Genomic DNA, 15,394 nt, shown 5'->3' with positions numbered 1-15,394 from the left:
ACCTCTAAGTTCACCGGTACCAATTGGTTTGCACCGCATACGCATTTCGACAATATATGCCTTTTCAGTGATGATCGAGGTAAAAACATTTGAGATAGATCCAAAACTTATTACAAAATTGATTGACATAAATTAAAAGAACTAAAAGTAGGGCAAACACCCGCTAATAAACAGAGCTTTCCATCCCTATTTCTGATTGAAACACACCACCCCTTAAGTACTTACACACATGTTATCGAGAAATAAGACCACTGTCACTGGACCAGAATGAAAGCTTAACGATTGAATTATGAGAAGGTCATTCAAATTATATTAGTCGGCTTTCGGTTTTATATTCAAGAAAGAGGATCCAATTATTATTGGGATTTCATCAGTTACATAGTTTTGTCTTTTTATGTTCTCATAGTATTCGTATTAAGCGTCGTATCCGTACAGAGATCATAATTCCGAAACAGTAGAAACTTCGTCTATTCTATGCATTACAAATAACGAAGTCGCAATTTCGGTGGACGACGTTTTTTTCTTCTTAATTTCCTCTGGGGCTTTACTTTTTTTAAATAGAAGAAGGTGTAGGATATTTGTCAAGGAGACAACAAATAAACGACAGAATAACAAAAACCACATTTATAAGGCAAAATATGGTTATCAACAACAGGCAAGTTTCTATACAATATGTAATGCTATAAATCTTCCGATGTCTTAAACTATGTTAACAAATTCAAGAGAAACAATAAAAAAAATCTGCCATTCATCTTTTACCTTCATATAATGTATTAGATATTTTGTTAAAATAAAAACAGCAAACAGTTGTATCTACCATTAACAAATATGGTAATAAGTTTTACCCTTTATAAGTCTTCATGAATAACCCAGTTTTATACCCTTAATATCTGTTTTTTCTGTTCAATTATGTCCTCCATAATGATATGTCAATTAAGTTTTTTTTCAATAAAACCAAATTGTAAAGTCAAGTATATATTTCATATTCTTTATACAAAAAACTTACAGAAAACAAAGACATGATTCAAGTTACTACGACAAACTTACAATGTCATCAAAATTGATACTGTTGACATTTAACATCGAATATATCAATGGAAAAAATAACCCCCTGGTAATAGCGAATCTCTCTTTCCTTTCTTCATTCTGAACAGAAACCATTTATTATATGAAAAATAAACAAATACATGTATCATTTAAATGTTATCTCATTAGCCTTAAATAAACGATAAAACTCATGTAACAGTTTTGGGATATTACATGAAGATTCTTTTTAATATTTTATACGACAAGATTGAAAGATTAGGAAGTGAATTACAATGCTATCCTTTTCCATTTGTGGGATTTTCATCTATATTCTGCTGGTATGGAATTGATCTATTCTTCCTCCATAGTAAATATGCCACAATAAAGGGTAGCTGTAAAACTATCACCGCTATTATGATTCCAACAATGCCTCCTGCAGTTATACCTGCTGAACTGCTGTCTTCTTTTGTACCTATAAATTAGAATTACAAAAGTTGAGTATTGTGATATGATAGCAGCATTAATTTTGTGCGTCCAAAACACTTATCATGATTTCCCTTCACCAGGAATTATCGAAATTAAAAAAAGAGAAGATCATTGGCTGTATAACAACTTGAAGACCGATATGACAAAAAAAATACAAGAAAAGTCAACTCTTCCTGATGAAACATGAAAATTATATTTTTCTCAACGTAAACGACCCTCTAGAGATATAAGTGTCTTATAAAGTAAATTGACCTTTCGGAGATATATGTGATTTGAAATTTTTCTTTCGAATACTTTCGTGAGGTCTATAAATTGTTGAGAAAGCTGCAACAGGGCAATGAATGAATTTTTTGTTATACTACTTTTTTTAAAGTTTAATATGTTAATTTCCACATGCTTAATTATGACATCATTGTGTTTTTGATAGTGACATCTCAGTACAAAGGAATACAAATGACACAAATTTTAAAGGCTTGCCGATTTTTTGTATATTGTGCAAAAGCAGGAATCAGAGTATACTTAAAATTCAAAATGTATTATTTAAAATGATGCAAATACTACAGCAGTGACTGCAAATGAAGGAATACCTCGCAAATATTCCACACTCAGAGGTGTATACTAAGTGGTTGTAAATCACAAACAATCGTCGTGCGCACACCACGTGCTACTATGCTAACCTTCATCATGTATGCTACCATACAATGTACATACCAGACCCAGAAGGTTCTGACAGTTTATGGATCGTCTTTAAAAGTGCATCGGCTGTTTTACCAAGGAAATTAATGTTTTCATCTGTCAGCATCACTTCTAGATTATCGCATTCCTTGTGGTAGCACTGTATCATGTCACCACGAAAATTGGCTGAAAAACACGGAAAATTTTAATCATACTTGTTGTATCTATAAAATTGCTATGTTCAATTTTAAGTTCAACTATATACTACTAAGATTAAAAAATATTCAAATTTTCAGTTACAATTAAATAACTGAAATCAGGTGATTTTATTTTGATTGAAGTGACGTATGCTGTGTAGTTGACATCATTTTGATTATCATATAACAAAACCAACAGCTGAAAATCTAACTAACGCTATTTTTGAATAGAAAATTATTACACACCATTCTTTAGTCTTTGAAATTTAATCTCTGTTTTATCGAATAAACAAGTTATTTAAAATGATATTATACACAATCGAAAATATATGAATATAAGTTTAAATTAAATAGCTGGAAATAAGATATTAACTGATTCCTAAAAAGATCCTATCAATAATAAACAAGGAACTGATTTGCTGATTGTGTTAAATCATAACTTTCTTTAAAGATGATATTTGGATTTCTTTTTATGAAACATATATTCTTTTCTAAAGTTGAAATTTGTTATCAAAATTCACTACTTCAAATATATCAACCGCCAACCGTGTCTTCACGAATACTATCTCAATACTAAAATAGTTAGCTCACCTGAATCGGTTAACCAGATAGCAGGGAATCCATTTTCCCAGAAATTGGCGTGATCACTGCGTAAAAAGTTACTTAAGACTTCTAATTTCCTCTGGTCTACTCCATCGACACTCACGAAAGGGAGAGGAAAGGACTCAATTTGATATTCTGGTCTTCCTGACTCTGTCCATGCCGAATGGAAAGCTTCAGCTAGATAGGAGTCGTTAGTTGGTTTACGATAAATCATATTTAAGAAGTCTCCTCTAAAGTTGTCGGATGCAATACTATTATAGGTATCTTTGAATAATGCTTGAAACTGAAAATAACATGACATGAATGTAAAGTACATAGGTGTAGTCTATATTTAAAATGTACAAGAAGTTGCACCAGATAAAATTGAGAATGTAAATGGGGAACGTGTCAAAAATACAACAAACAACAACATAGAGCAGACAACAGCAGAAGGTCAAAGCGAGAAATTCTTGCACCCGGAGGCGTCCTACAGCTGGCCCCATAACACATATATATACTACTTCAGTGATAATGAACGCCATACTAAACTCCAAATTGTACAAGAAACTAAAAGTTAAAATAATACAAGACTAACAAAGGCCAGAGGCTCCTGACTAGGGACAGGCGCAAAAATGCGGCGGGGTTTAACATGTTTATGAGATCTCAACCCTCCCATATACCTCTAGCCAATGCAGAAAAGTAAATGCATAACAATAGATATAGGAAGATGTGGTGTGAGTGCCGATGAGACAACTCTCCATCCAAATAACAATTTAAAAATTAAACCATTATAGGTTAAAGTACGGCCTTCAACACGGAGCCTTGGCTCACACCGAACAACAAGCTATAAAGGGCCCCAAAATTACTAGTGTAAAACCATTCAAACGGGAAAACCAACGGTCTAATCTATATAAACAAAACGAGAAACGAGAAACACGTATATATTACATAAACAAACGACAACTACTGTACATCAGATTCCTGACTTAGGACAGGTGCAAACATTTGCAGCGGGATTAAACGTTTTAATGGGCCCAAACCTTCTCCCTTTTTCTAAAACAATAGCATAACATCACAACATATAAAAACATACGATAAAATATCAATTAGCAGACTTAACTCAATCAAAAAACGTATGATTACACAAAGAACGAATAAATTTGATCTGCGATATCTGAATACAAATGCACAGTTAATTAAATATTAGAGACAAACAGTCATGACCAAAAGGCTATCAAACAAATTCAAACACACTGAGAAATATTTAACCAATCAATGTTCACTTTAGAAAAAAACCGGTTTTTTATAATCTTGAAGTTTATACAATGTTGTAAGAATAAGTGAAAAATTGAAGATATTACAAATAATCAAAGCTGGTATACAGCCAAGATCCATATAAATAAAAAATGACAAAAAAGCATTATAAACAGTATCAACAGGTCGAATTAACAAGAAAATACGATTTGAGAGTACTCGCAGTTACTGACAGCTAGTTAAAAGCCAAAACCAATTAATAGTAAAAAATCATGCATCAGAGACTAAAAAACACACATTAAAATTCAGTTCAAGAGAAGTCCGAGTCTGATGTCAGAAGATTTAACCAAAGAATATAAACAAAATGACCATAATACATAAATAACATCAGACTACTTGCCAACTTGTCCTTAAAGGGAAACTTCGCAAAAAAGTCAAAAATTGATATTATGTTCATTCTGTACAAAAATGCTCAAATTCATGAATATTAAAGATTTATTCTGCTAGATAAGAGATCACCATCGATTTTAAATTTAGAATATCAATTCTCTCCGATCGGCCATTTTGTTACCTTCTCCGATTTGCACCCAAGATATGTCTAAGAACCAAAACTACAGTAACCCGATGTAGTCGTAATTGCGTGTCGATATCTTGTCAATCGTACGGTTGTTTTATCCGACTAGTTAACTATAACTAAGTTGATACGGAAAATTTTCTTATCTTTTTTTTAATAACCATGATCTGTTATCATCAATAGTTAAAAAAAGTTAAAATTTCTAATCATAAATAAGTGTTCCGTGAAACTTGAATTGTTTTCGGAAATCTAATTAGTTCATAATTCTTTTATGTAATGAACTTTATTCAAATAAATTAGGATCTTTGCTCCACTGATCACCTGCATGACTAAAGGTATTACTCCCAAAGGTATTGCAGGGGGGGGGTGACACGCCCAGGTATTCAAGCGATTTCCTGTCGAGCTTGCAAATTCATGCATCGTTTCACTTCTTAGGGTATTGGTCAGTGTACACGGCCGAAAACTAAATTATAACTTTCCATTTTGAATTATTAGGTGTATAATGTGCATCTCTATCTTGCGTGTCCGAAAGTGATATTATATACTAGTCATTACTAGACTCGTACGCTTGTTTGTGAATAACATTTCTGATGTAAAGAAAATTATTTATAAAAATATAGATAATACCTAAAAATAAACTACAGATTTGATGAAATAAAAAATCTACATACATATTTTTTGTCAATGGTGAAGGACAGATCGGACCATTCCAGAAATTTTGATTTAAAAAAATGTACGCACTTGTCGACCATTCGTATATACGCCAGGATAAAAAGTAACGGAATCATAGCGAAAATTCAAATATATACATGTATACATTGTACATAAGAAAGAAACATGCATTTTGTGTAAATTGGGGTAAAAGTTTTGTTAGTAGACTAGTCCACGTATGCCAACAGTATGTAATCATCAAATGTCGAAAGACTATTGTACACCAAAAGAAGAAGAAGAAGAGATTTAAATACTGGTCGATATATAACTTTCTTTGGCTTATCGAAGTTATGGACATTTATATATCAATTAGATTGTTCTCGAATAAAGGAAGAAATTCGTCATCATCACAATTGTTCCGACATGCATGTTATATGTACGCAACTGGACTTACACTAATATCTCTAAGGGATGTGAATATTTTCCAGAAAAAACTATAGAGTATCAAAGTTTCAAATCAATTTCGGGATTTATTTTCTTTCTTGATATTCAATGACAGCAATTTAAAGAACAAACTGCTTGTCCGCTTTATGGGTATTCTTGCCAGTTGAAACAGACTTATAACATTAAACAATAGGGAAAGATGACATTAAATTCGTTCTGTTTTTTTTTCATACATTGTTGGTCAAATAGCAAAAGTATTATATATAGTTGGGCTCGATATAGTTACGGAGTGAGACTATTTTGTTATTCCCGATTATGTATAAATTTTGATGTTGTTTTTCACACTTGAAAAGCATATATGTTCGTAAATTACGATTCCATTCCAAAAAGATTCTTAAATTTTCTGTCAATTTTTTTTAAAAAATTTATCAAATATCTGAAGTATTCGTGCGTTGTGAGATTTGAAATATTTTGATGAAAACATTAATTCCTAAATAGGAAATTAAAGATAACTTTGGATGGACTAAAATATATAATTGCAATTGTTAATGATCTGTTTGAAATATTCAAGGCCGATTCTAATCTAAGATAGTACAATTTTTAGTTCATACACTCGGGATTAGAAGGCTATTTTTATTTATGAATTTATACTTCAATTAAAATAATCAAGTATTTTATCGTTACTGAATTAATCAAAAGTCATAATTCATTTAAAAGTGATCTTATCATGCTTATGCAAAATATAAAAATATACAACAGCTATCCAGTTATTGTGCCACCTTATTATTCCCGTTAATTAATTTTTATTTTTTTTTACATTTCTGCAGGGACGTCTATATAAGTCCTTGATTTCTAAGTCTAAAACTTTGACTGACTCCCGTTTTCAATTCATACGAAATGTTGTTCACACATTCAAGCCAGTAAACCGTGACGCCTAGATTTCACTGAATGAGGATCAAAGGATTAGAATTACATAATGCTAATCCTTTAATTACCTTGAGTTAACCGACGCACTCAACATTCTTTAGGTGTCACAAAACAATACACATATTATTTCCACCGTACAAGCAAGTGAAAATGTTTGCTGGAATGAAACAATGAAAGATCAGAATACAAACGTGTATTTTTATTACACTATTGATCATGTCAATTGCATATGTTTGTATAAAGTATTTGTAGAAAAAATCATAAAAATGTTCTATTGTATGAATTAATTTTATTATAAAAATTCGTTTTAAAATATCCTCACGATCTAATTTTAAAGTTGCATGGCTATCACTTATTTTTCGTTGGTTAATAGCTACACCAAAAGTCGTCGATGCGCTTTAAATAGCGTTATTAGATGGTTAACGAACAAGACTTAAATGAGATATTTTCACTCCCGGCATGCATCAAAGACTTAAACTACGTCACATAAGTCAGGAAGTTTCAAGAAATAAAATTAATAATTCCCAATTTTCTCCTTTATTTGATTTCATATCAAAATAAAACTTGGTGAATATTTTTTTATGGTATTATGAACATAATAAGATGAAAAGTGAAAAATCGCGAATTATCCCTTTAACTTTTCGCTATCTTGATATGAAAAGGCATTGCATATAATTACACTTTCAGAATTTACTCTCAAGTTCAAAAGTATTCTACTGATTATTATGTAGAAGTAATTTCAATCTGAAGATTGGTCAATGTGTGTTAAAAGGTATTCTCTTTGTTGTACAGTTTTGTAACGATTTCCGTTCTCAAACATCCTTGGCTATCAAATAATTTACTTTCAGCGTTTCCGATGAAGGTTAGTCCAGAAAAGCTTGTCGGACGCATAAAAAGTAAAACATGTTGTTTTCATTTTTAGCATGTTGTAAGGTTTTATTTTATCCCCAAAAAGAGCCCGCATAACGACACTTTGTCTTGTGATCCTAAATATTTTTACTGAGCCAAATGTTTCTTATGATTTAGATTTTCCATAAATACTCAATCGGGTAAAATAGTTAGTTAACCACTTACTGCAGACTCGTATCCTTCTGGAAATTTCTGAGATTTACTTGAAGTATTATATTCCATCATTGTATCCATGATTATAACTCCGTGCATTATTGGTGGCAGATCTTTACCATAATTTATTGATAGCCATGCAGGGAGCCATGATTTTACAAAATTTCGACTCCCAGCCCAAGCAGGAAAATTTCGAAGACTACACGACTGGCATGCTAAAAAGCAAAAGAAAACAAATATGAAATTGATGAATACTTCTTTTATTCTTGTTTTTTTCTCTTTTTTTTTGTATATTCACTTAGGTATGTCATAACACGAATAAATCACACCATTGTCCATAAAGGTATCGTAGAGGATTAGAATTAAACGACTTAATTGTTCTGGTAAGGTTCATAAACAAGTTACATTAACAAGGTTACTGAAAGATACAAATGAAAACAACATAGCTTCGATATCATACATAGAATTTGGTTGTATTCGTATATACTGGTCATTAACTACATGCTGGTCATACTAGAAACAGAAAACAGCAATCAATCTTCTTCATTTCAGTCGACATTTAATTTATTAAATTGATCAATTACATCAACACGATTATATTCACTCTTATTAACCGTGTTTCTGTATGACCCTGATAAAAATTTCTTTGTAACAAATATGAAAGTATGATATAAATCTTACCTCCATATTCCTCAAGGTCAAACCCTGCAAATACAATGGTGTTTTTTCTTGTGATACCATTCTTGTTCATGTCACTAAACTGTCGTACAACTTCCAACATTGCTGCAACTCCTGCTCCATTATCGTCAACTCCTGAAAGAAAAATTCCACTATAAAATGTAGTTTAAAATGTTTGAAATTTACAGAATTTAATATTGAAAAAAACTGTTTATAGAAACGTTGTAGATTTACTTTTTATATTTCCTTTTTATTAGACTGACAAAAATTGCAATGCACATACTTTTTGTACATTAATACAAACTTGCAATTTGCAAACTCATCCTCATAGATATTGTGAAGATTCAAAATTCTTTTTTTGAAAGATATCCTGAGGAAATGAAGAATTGTTTTGCAAAAAACAAAGACACTAGCTCGTTTACTATTATCACAGTTCGACAGTCAAATACTGAACTATATAAATGAAATTTCAACATGATCAAATTAATTCAACAATTGGTAATTTTTTTTCGAACTATACGAAAAATTACAAATCCTGTCTACATATACACTTTTCTGATACACCGTTCCTGGATTTATTTCGTTCGTTTGATTATATTATTAATCTGTTTCTTTGTTACTGGCCTACGAGGATTATTCATCTTTAAACCTTATAAGAACTTGTAACAACTTTTAAACCTCGTATCATCGTTATATTTTCTCTTTAATACACGTATCTCTAACTGAATTAAAAAGTCATCCCAGAACTGGAGAACATTTAAGGACAAACGTCACCTTGGACACAATTCGTGGCTAACAGAAGAATGAGTGCAATTTATAACATTGTATTTGATGCCTTAAAAATGATCCTCATATATTTAAACGCTTTATCCGTGAGAAAAATACTGGGAATTTAACCTTTCTAATTGCTTTCTACGTTCTGTGCTATTATCTACATTTGACATTCATACATTATAACATTAAAGTCATAAGAAACCTCAAATTAAAAAAAAATATGCATATGTTTTTAATAACTAAATGGATAGTTTTCATTATACAATTTATGTACATATACTTTTTTCTGAGGAAAATTCTTTAATTTGTCCACATTTAGAAGAAGTTTACTAATTTTTAATTGCTTGCTTCCAGGAAGCAATTCGCCGACATATTTTCCGTATGCATAGTGACCCAAGCATTACCCTCCTCGTAAAAATCTGGTGACCACAAAACGCATGGATCTGTCATTGAAATAAACAAACATCTGAATATACATGCTAAACACGCGCTCAATACCCATGCTTTTTGTGATTTGTTTACTTTAAGGTGACAATCGGTAAAACTCGACTTCAAAACACGGCATATTGAGCAGCCATATCTGTTAAATCATAACAAACTGAGAGAAAAAAAATTGACGATTATATGATATATTTGCGAAAATAATGATAAAATCATGCACAAGGACTAAGTTTATGATGTATACATGCATTGGTTCAAGAATTGGACAAACATTATTTTTCACCACTCACTCGTTTCATATGACTTTAATTCAACACATTGTACAATTGTATTTTATTTTGAATTTCAGTTTTTACCATTTGTTAGATTGACTCTTGTATTAAAGTAACAACACCAAATAGTCTTTTCTGCTTCAGCCCAATTTTTTTTAAAAACTTAATACCCATTACATACATCATTATATGTATGTACAAGACCCCCTTAACAAATGTTGAAAGTGTTCGAAAGTCCTAATTAGTGTCATTTAAATAAGATTCCCGTTTAATAAAGGTTGCTCCATTTTCATCATTTAGATACAACAATTAAAAAGTTTGCTTTAAATTGATTTTTTTTTTAATTCATCGCAAATACAAATTTTAATAATATGCACACTATTTCTTCACGAAATGGAATTGCAGACAAAGAATATAAAACCCGACTGAAAGACGGACACAGGGACTTTTTTTCAGCTCGATTCACGATTTTGAATAAAAGAATGAAAAAAGTAAAACTCAGAGGAAAAAAAAGGAAAGTCCTCAATGAAAAGGTAAAATTAAAAGCTCAATCAGATTAAACAAATGGATAACAAATGTCATATTCCTGACCTGGTTAAAGCGTCAAACTTGGAACTCACAGCGGTTACATTGAGTAATTGATGACCGCAAATTACTTTTATTCAACCTTATATAAGGGAATTACTTGTCTCAACAACTCGAGCATGTATATGACTTGGACTGGCTATCAAACAATATGCAATTGGACACAAAAGAAAACATTAAGACATTCAATAGCAAAGATATTAACATGACTTTATATAACTACATTTTTTAAAATGTGTTTAATTAGAAAATCAGTAGATATTGATATCTGATTTTGTAGAGTACCTTAAATTCAATCGTTGTTTCTAATGTCAGATTTCTATTTTTCATGATAAATCTTTTGAAAAATATGACAAACAACCGAAACATGTACTGGCTGTCAATACTTCTAGACTTAAGCCCTCTATCAAATTCAGAATACGAAACAGCTTGCAATCATACCTCATCTAGTTATTTTTATAATGATATATACCGAGATTAAATCAACGTATTTATTCAAATAAATCTGCTGTTTTCTTCTAGTTACCTTTGGTGGTATTAACCGTGTCATAGTGTGCACCTAGTCCTATAATTCGGTCGTGTACTGTTCCAAAGTTTGTACCCCTTAGTATACCAATAACAGTTTGGAAATAATCCTGAAATAGAACAGCTGCAATAAATAAACATAATTTCAAATTTCTAATTGCATTGTTTACCTTGTTCGATAAAATTCTTCTAAGGTTCGTAGTCATAGCTTTTAAATTATGATCTCGTGTTCAGGTTATTTCAATTCATTTTATATCATTGATATGGTTATATTTATAAATTAACTGTTTACAAAATTTTGAACATTTGAAAAACTAAGTCTTTTCTACCTCAGGCATCAATCAACTTAGCTGTATTTGGCAAAACTTTTAGGAATTTTGGTCCTCAATGCTCTTTAACTTCGTACTTCATTTTTCCTTTTTAACTTTTTTGATTCGAGCGTCACTGATGAGTCTTTTGAAGACGAAACGCGCGTCTGGCGTATATACAAAATTAAGTCCTGGTATCTATGATGAATTTATCTACTCGCTCGATGTTAAAAATGTAAACTATATGCAACAACTATATAATTGATTTCTGTACCGCAAGATTTGTATCTGATCAGCCTTCAAAGGTAGTCCGAAGATTAATATCAAAAATTTTGGACAGTTTAGAAAGTCAAGTTAATGTTAAAAGCTACTAAACAAAAATGAGGTTTCAATTGACGCCGATTAGGGTCTTTTTAAAATAACATGTTCATAAGTTTATTTCAAGCGACGTTGATGATTAAGTTGGAAACATATACGTGATTGAAAAGTGTAATCGAGAAATTGTTCTCGGTTTCTTTTTAGTAAATTTCGATTTAAAATCATCATACGGATTATGATTTTGTATGATTCCTTCGTTACCATGTTTTACGTGCCATTGTTTTGATGCTGTGGTTTTACTGGTCCAAATGATGTTATGATATATAAAATCAATGATAAAGAGGCTCTTTGATCGACTGCGCGGGATATATGGATACGCCGTCACGACCAAGTAGAAAGATTACATCAAATCCGCTGCTTCTTGTGGAGAGAGTGCTCTCTGCACGTTCAAAAACCAGTTGTGACAATTTGTCCTACGATTCGTAGGTTGACTGTTGCTAGGCAAAAGTATGTTCCTAACAAACAATATGTTATTAAGTGTTTGAATATAAGAGCCTTTTACACATTTTATATCGTTTCGATTTCAAATCTACATAAGGCTAGCTCGAAATAATGAAATATCCCATTTATTTCCTAGACCAGCCCAAATTTTTTTGAAATAAGTTACGCTCGTGAGCAAATAGTGCCTATGCATATTTGGAAAAAAATGATTTTGAATAAATACATTTGTCTGGATATTGTCGAAAGATTGTTATATCATTCGATTTAAGACAATCATTTTTTTCAGGGGAAATTATTGACTAGGAACGACAATAGCATTGTTATAGATAACTCAGCACAAGAGCTACATATAACGAGTTGAATCTACATTTCAACTAACAGTGCTTGTTAATGATAATTTCATTTTTGGTTTCATGTTCGTTTTGAACACAGCCACATATCATTTATCAATTTGTTAAATAACAAAACAGATATTTACATATATAAACTTACAGTAGGAGAAACAGATGTCTCCTGAAATGTATGGTATTCAGTTCTTAGTCCAAACTTGTGAAATTCGTTGTAAATATATTCTTTTGCAGCATACTTATACGCTCTGAATTTAGGGTCGTGGTGTCGGGTATCAGAGAAATAATTCTTTATCGAATCTTTCATATACTGTGTGTTAGCTGAATTTACACAATAACCTGAGAAAATGGAATATTAATGATTTACAATTTACTTGTACAAAAGAATAGAAGTATGAAACTAATTTCGACTAAGGATTGTTTTAAATGCCCTTTTAAAGTGACATTAGGCTTTGTAATGCATTTATAAAATCAACAAATAATAAAGAATAAAATCAATCAAGACATGTAAAATAAAAAACAAATCAATGCATGATATTCCCACTTATTTACTATTCACAAAAAATTCCCAAGTCGTCTTTCAAACATTAATTTCTTCTTGACATTAGGTATTAGCAATGCATTTATAAAATCAACAAATAATGAAGAATAAAATCAATCATGTAAAGTCAAAAACAATTCAATGCATGATGTATCCACTTATTTACTATTCAAAAAAATTTCCAAAGTCGTCTTTCAAACATTAATTTCTTCTTGTTTTACCGTCTATCTAAGGAGATTTTTTGTAGTAATTGAAATCATTTAAAACCTAGAAACGGACATCAGAGTAAGTGTTAAAATGGAAGACAAAAATAAGTGCAATGAAGTAAATATGATTACGGTTTGTTAGTATTTTTTGATAAATATTTAACAAAATTTTAGTTTTAAACCTGTAGCAGTTTTATCAAAACCACGAAGGGAGAGAATACTAATACTAATATCAACTAATTTCAACATTGATGGTTTCATTCAATAATAAACTTAAATGTTTGATCTTCATCTTTCATATCACCAAACACTTTGTATTAAATTACAATATCTGAAGTAAAACATTGTCGATACGTTCTTGAACCTGTCGCAAATGTTCTAAATATGGGATTACTATCAGTTGTTCAATTAGGTGACTTATACGACAGCCAAGGAGGATAACAAGCATATTCAATATTTGAAGTTTCGAGAGCTTTACAGTACAGTGAACTTTTACAGTAAAACCCTTTAAGAATGAACTTACCATAGATACCCTAATTGAAATAGTGTACGACAAATACACTTAACGTCTTTAAAAGACATAGAAGTGATGATGGTAAAAAAACCTTAAAAAGGCAAAACAAAGTACTAAGTTGAAAGTTTCAAGGGTTAAAAAGGTCTGACATATTTGGTGAAAGACAAGGTGTGAAAATCTATTTCTGAGTAGAAACCCAAAAGAAATATGCCTGTTATGCTGGCTGATTTTTTGTCTTGTCCTGCCGAATACGGCCTACTATTTTGGTTATTTTAGCTTGTTCACGATCAGTTCTGATTCAACAGAGTGGCAAATATGAAATACTGAAAATAAAACAATATCAAAATAGACATATGGATCTTTTATATATGAGTCGCCGCGATATAACATTTTTGTACTAATGCGGCGTAAAGCAACCATCAATCAATCAATCTGTACATGAGTTAGTTTTCATTTGACTCCAAACTATTGATACGAGGGCCTTATCCTGTAAATAAACTTATCATGAATATCAGGATTAAAATTTTGAACGCAACAGTGACGTTCGAATCAAAAAGGTTAACATGATTAAATCAAGCAGGAAGTTGGAGAATTCTTTAAATATCTTACTAAATAAAGTACGAAATTGGAAAGTTCTTTAAATATCTTACTGTTCAGATATACGTCGTAGAAAATAGAGATATGATTATATAGAATTTTTAAATAGACCTTTTATCAAATATACAATCATAATGGGGTTTATGGATTGTATAGGATGGTGAATATTCGGAGGTAAAAATCAAACTAGTGTCTGTTTTCTATTTGTGATCAATTATCAATTGGTAAATATAAAACAAACTTGTTAGTTCTACAAAGCGTTACTTAATCTAACTGTAAGGAATAAAATTATATGTATGAGATAGCTGTGCCAGTAGAGTATTGACTTATAATTATAAGAAAACCGGAATAATATACTGTAAATACCGGTATACATGAAAATTATATGATGTACATATAAATAGAATACTTACAACTGAACAATGAATTAAGCAAACAATAAATAAGATATAAAGACGCCATTTTGTAGCAAAGCCTTTGGTGATTTAAATGTATCGAAAGGTTCGAGATTTTCCGGAAATAGGCCAGCTTTAATGATATCACTTTTTTGTTAGATAGTATTTTAATCAATTGAATTTTTCTTACGTTTAATGTGATTAGTTTAGTAATAATTCAGTTGCTGGTATAGCTCGCAATTTGAGAACCATTATTGGTTAAATAAAAATATCTATGTAATTTAACTAGCGAGAAGTATCTGTTTTTGTATAAAACCTAAATGGTGGCTTTGTTTTGTGCAGACGGATTTGACATTATGTCGCAGAGCCTTCAGTTACAAATTCCGCTACAGGATGAATGAAAGAGGGACGAAAGATACCAAAGGGACAGTCAAACTCATAAATCTAAAACAAACTGACAACGCCATGGCTAAAAATGAAAAAGACAAACAGAAAAACAATAGTACACATGATA

At 31.0% G+C, this 15,394-nt stretch overlaps 1 protein-coding gene across 1 annotated transcript; it reads right to left on the bottom strand.

Moving 5' to 3' along the window:
- Nucleotides 1-655: 655 nt before the first annotated feature.
- Nucleotides 656-14,987, bottom strand: LOC134723168 (uncharacterized). Its single transcript, XM_063586801.1, has 8 exons — nucleotides 14,899-14,987; nucleotides 12,773-12,966; nucleotides 11,155-11,263; nucleotides 8,560-8,691; nucleotides 7,891-8,093; nucleotides 2,976-3,270; nucleotides 2,224-2,373; nucleotides 656-1,498 (listed from the first exon to the last, which is right to left on the bottom strand). The coding sequence occupies exons 1-8, from the start codon at nucleotides 14,945-14,947 to the stop codon at nucleotides 1,323-1,325; spliced, it is 1,308 nt and encodes a 435-aa protein (XP_063442871.1). The 5' UTR covers nucleotides 14,948-14,987; the 3' UTR covers nucleotides 656-1,322.
- Nucleotides 14,988-15,394: the final 407 nt, after the last annotated feature.

Source organism: Mytilus trossulus, chromosome 6, assembly GCF_036588685.1.
Source record: "Mytilus trossulus isolate FHL-02 chromosome 6, PNRI_Mtr1.1.1.hap1, whole genome shotgun sequence".
In the NCBI taxonomy this organism is placed as follows: Eukaryota; Metazoa; Mollusca; class Bivalvia; order Mytilida; family Mytilidae; genus Mytilus; species Mytilus trossulus.
Note: the sequence above shows the minus strand (reverse complement) of the source record. Positions and strands in the feature narration are given on the sequence as shown.

Excerpts from the sequence above, each read along its gene's own strand:
- LOC134723168 (XM_063586801.1), bottom strand. The coding sequence starts at position 14,947 with ATGGCGTCTTTATATCTTATTTATTGTTTGCTTAATTCATTGTTCAGT. Across the intron at positions 11,264-12,772 it reads AGACATCTGTTTCTCCTACT|GATTATTTCCAAACTGTTAT; the intron begins GTAAGTTTATAT and ends GTTCTATTTCAG. Across the intron at positions 1,499-2,223 it reads GTCAGAACCTTCTGGGTCTG|GTACAAAAGAAGACAGCAGT; the intron begins GTATGTACATTG and ends TCTAATTTATAG.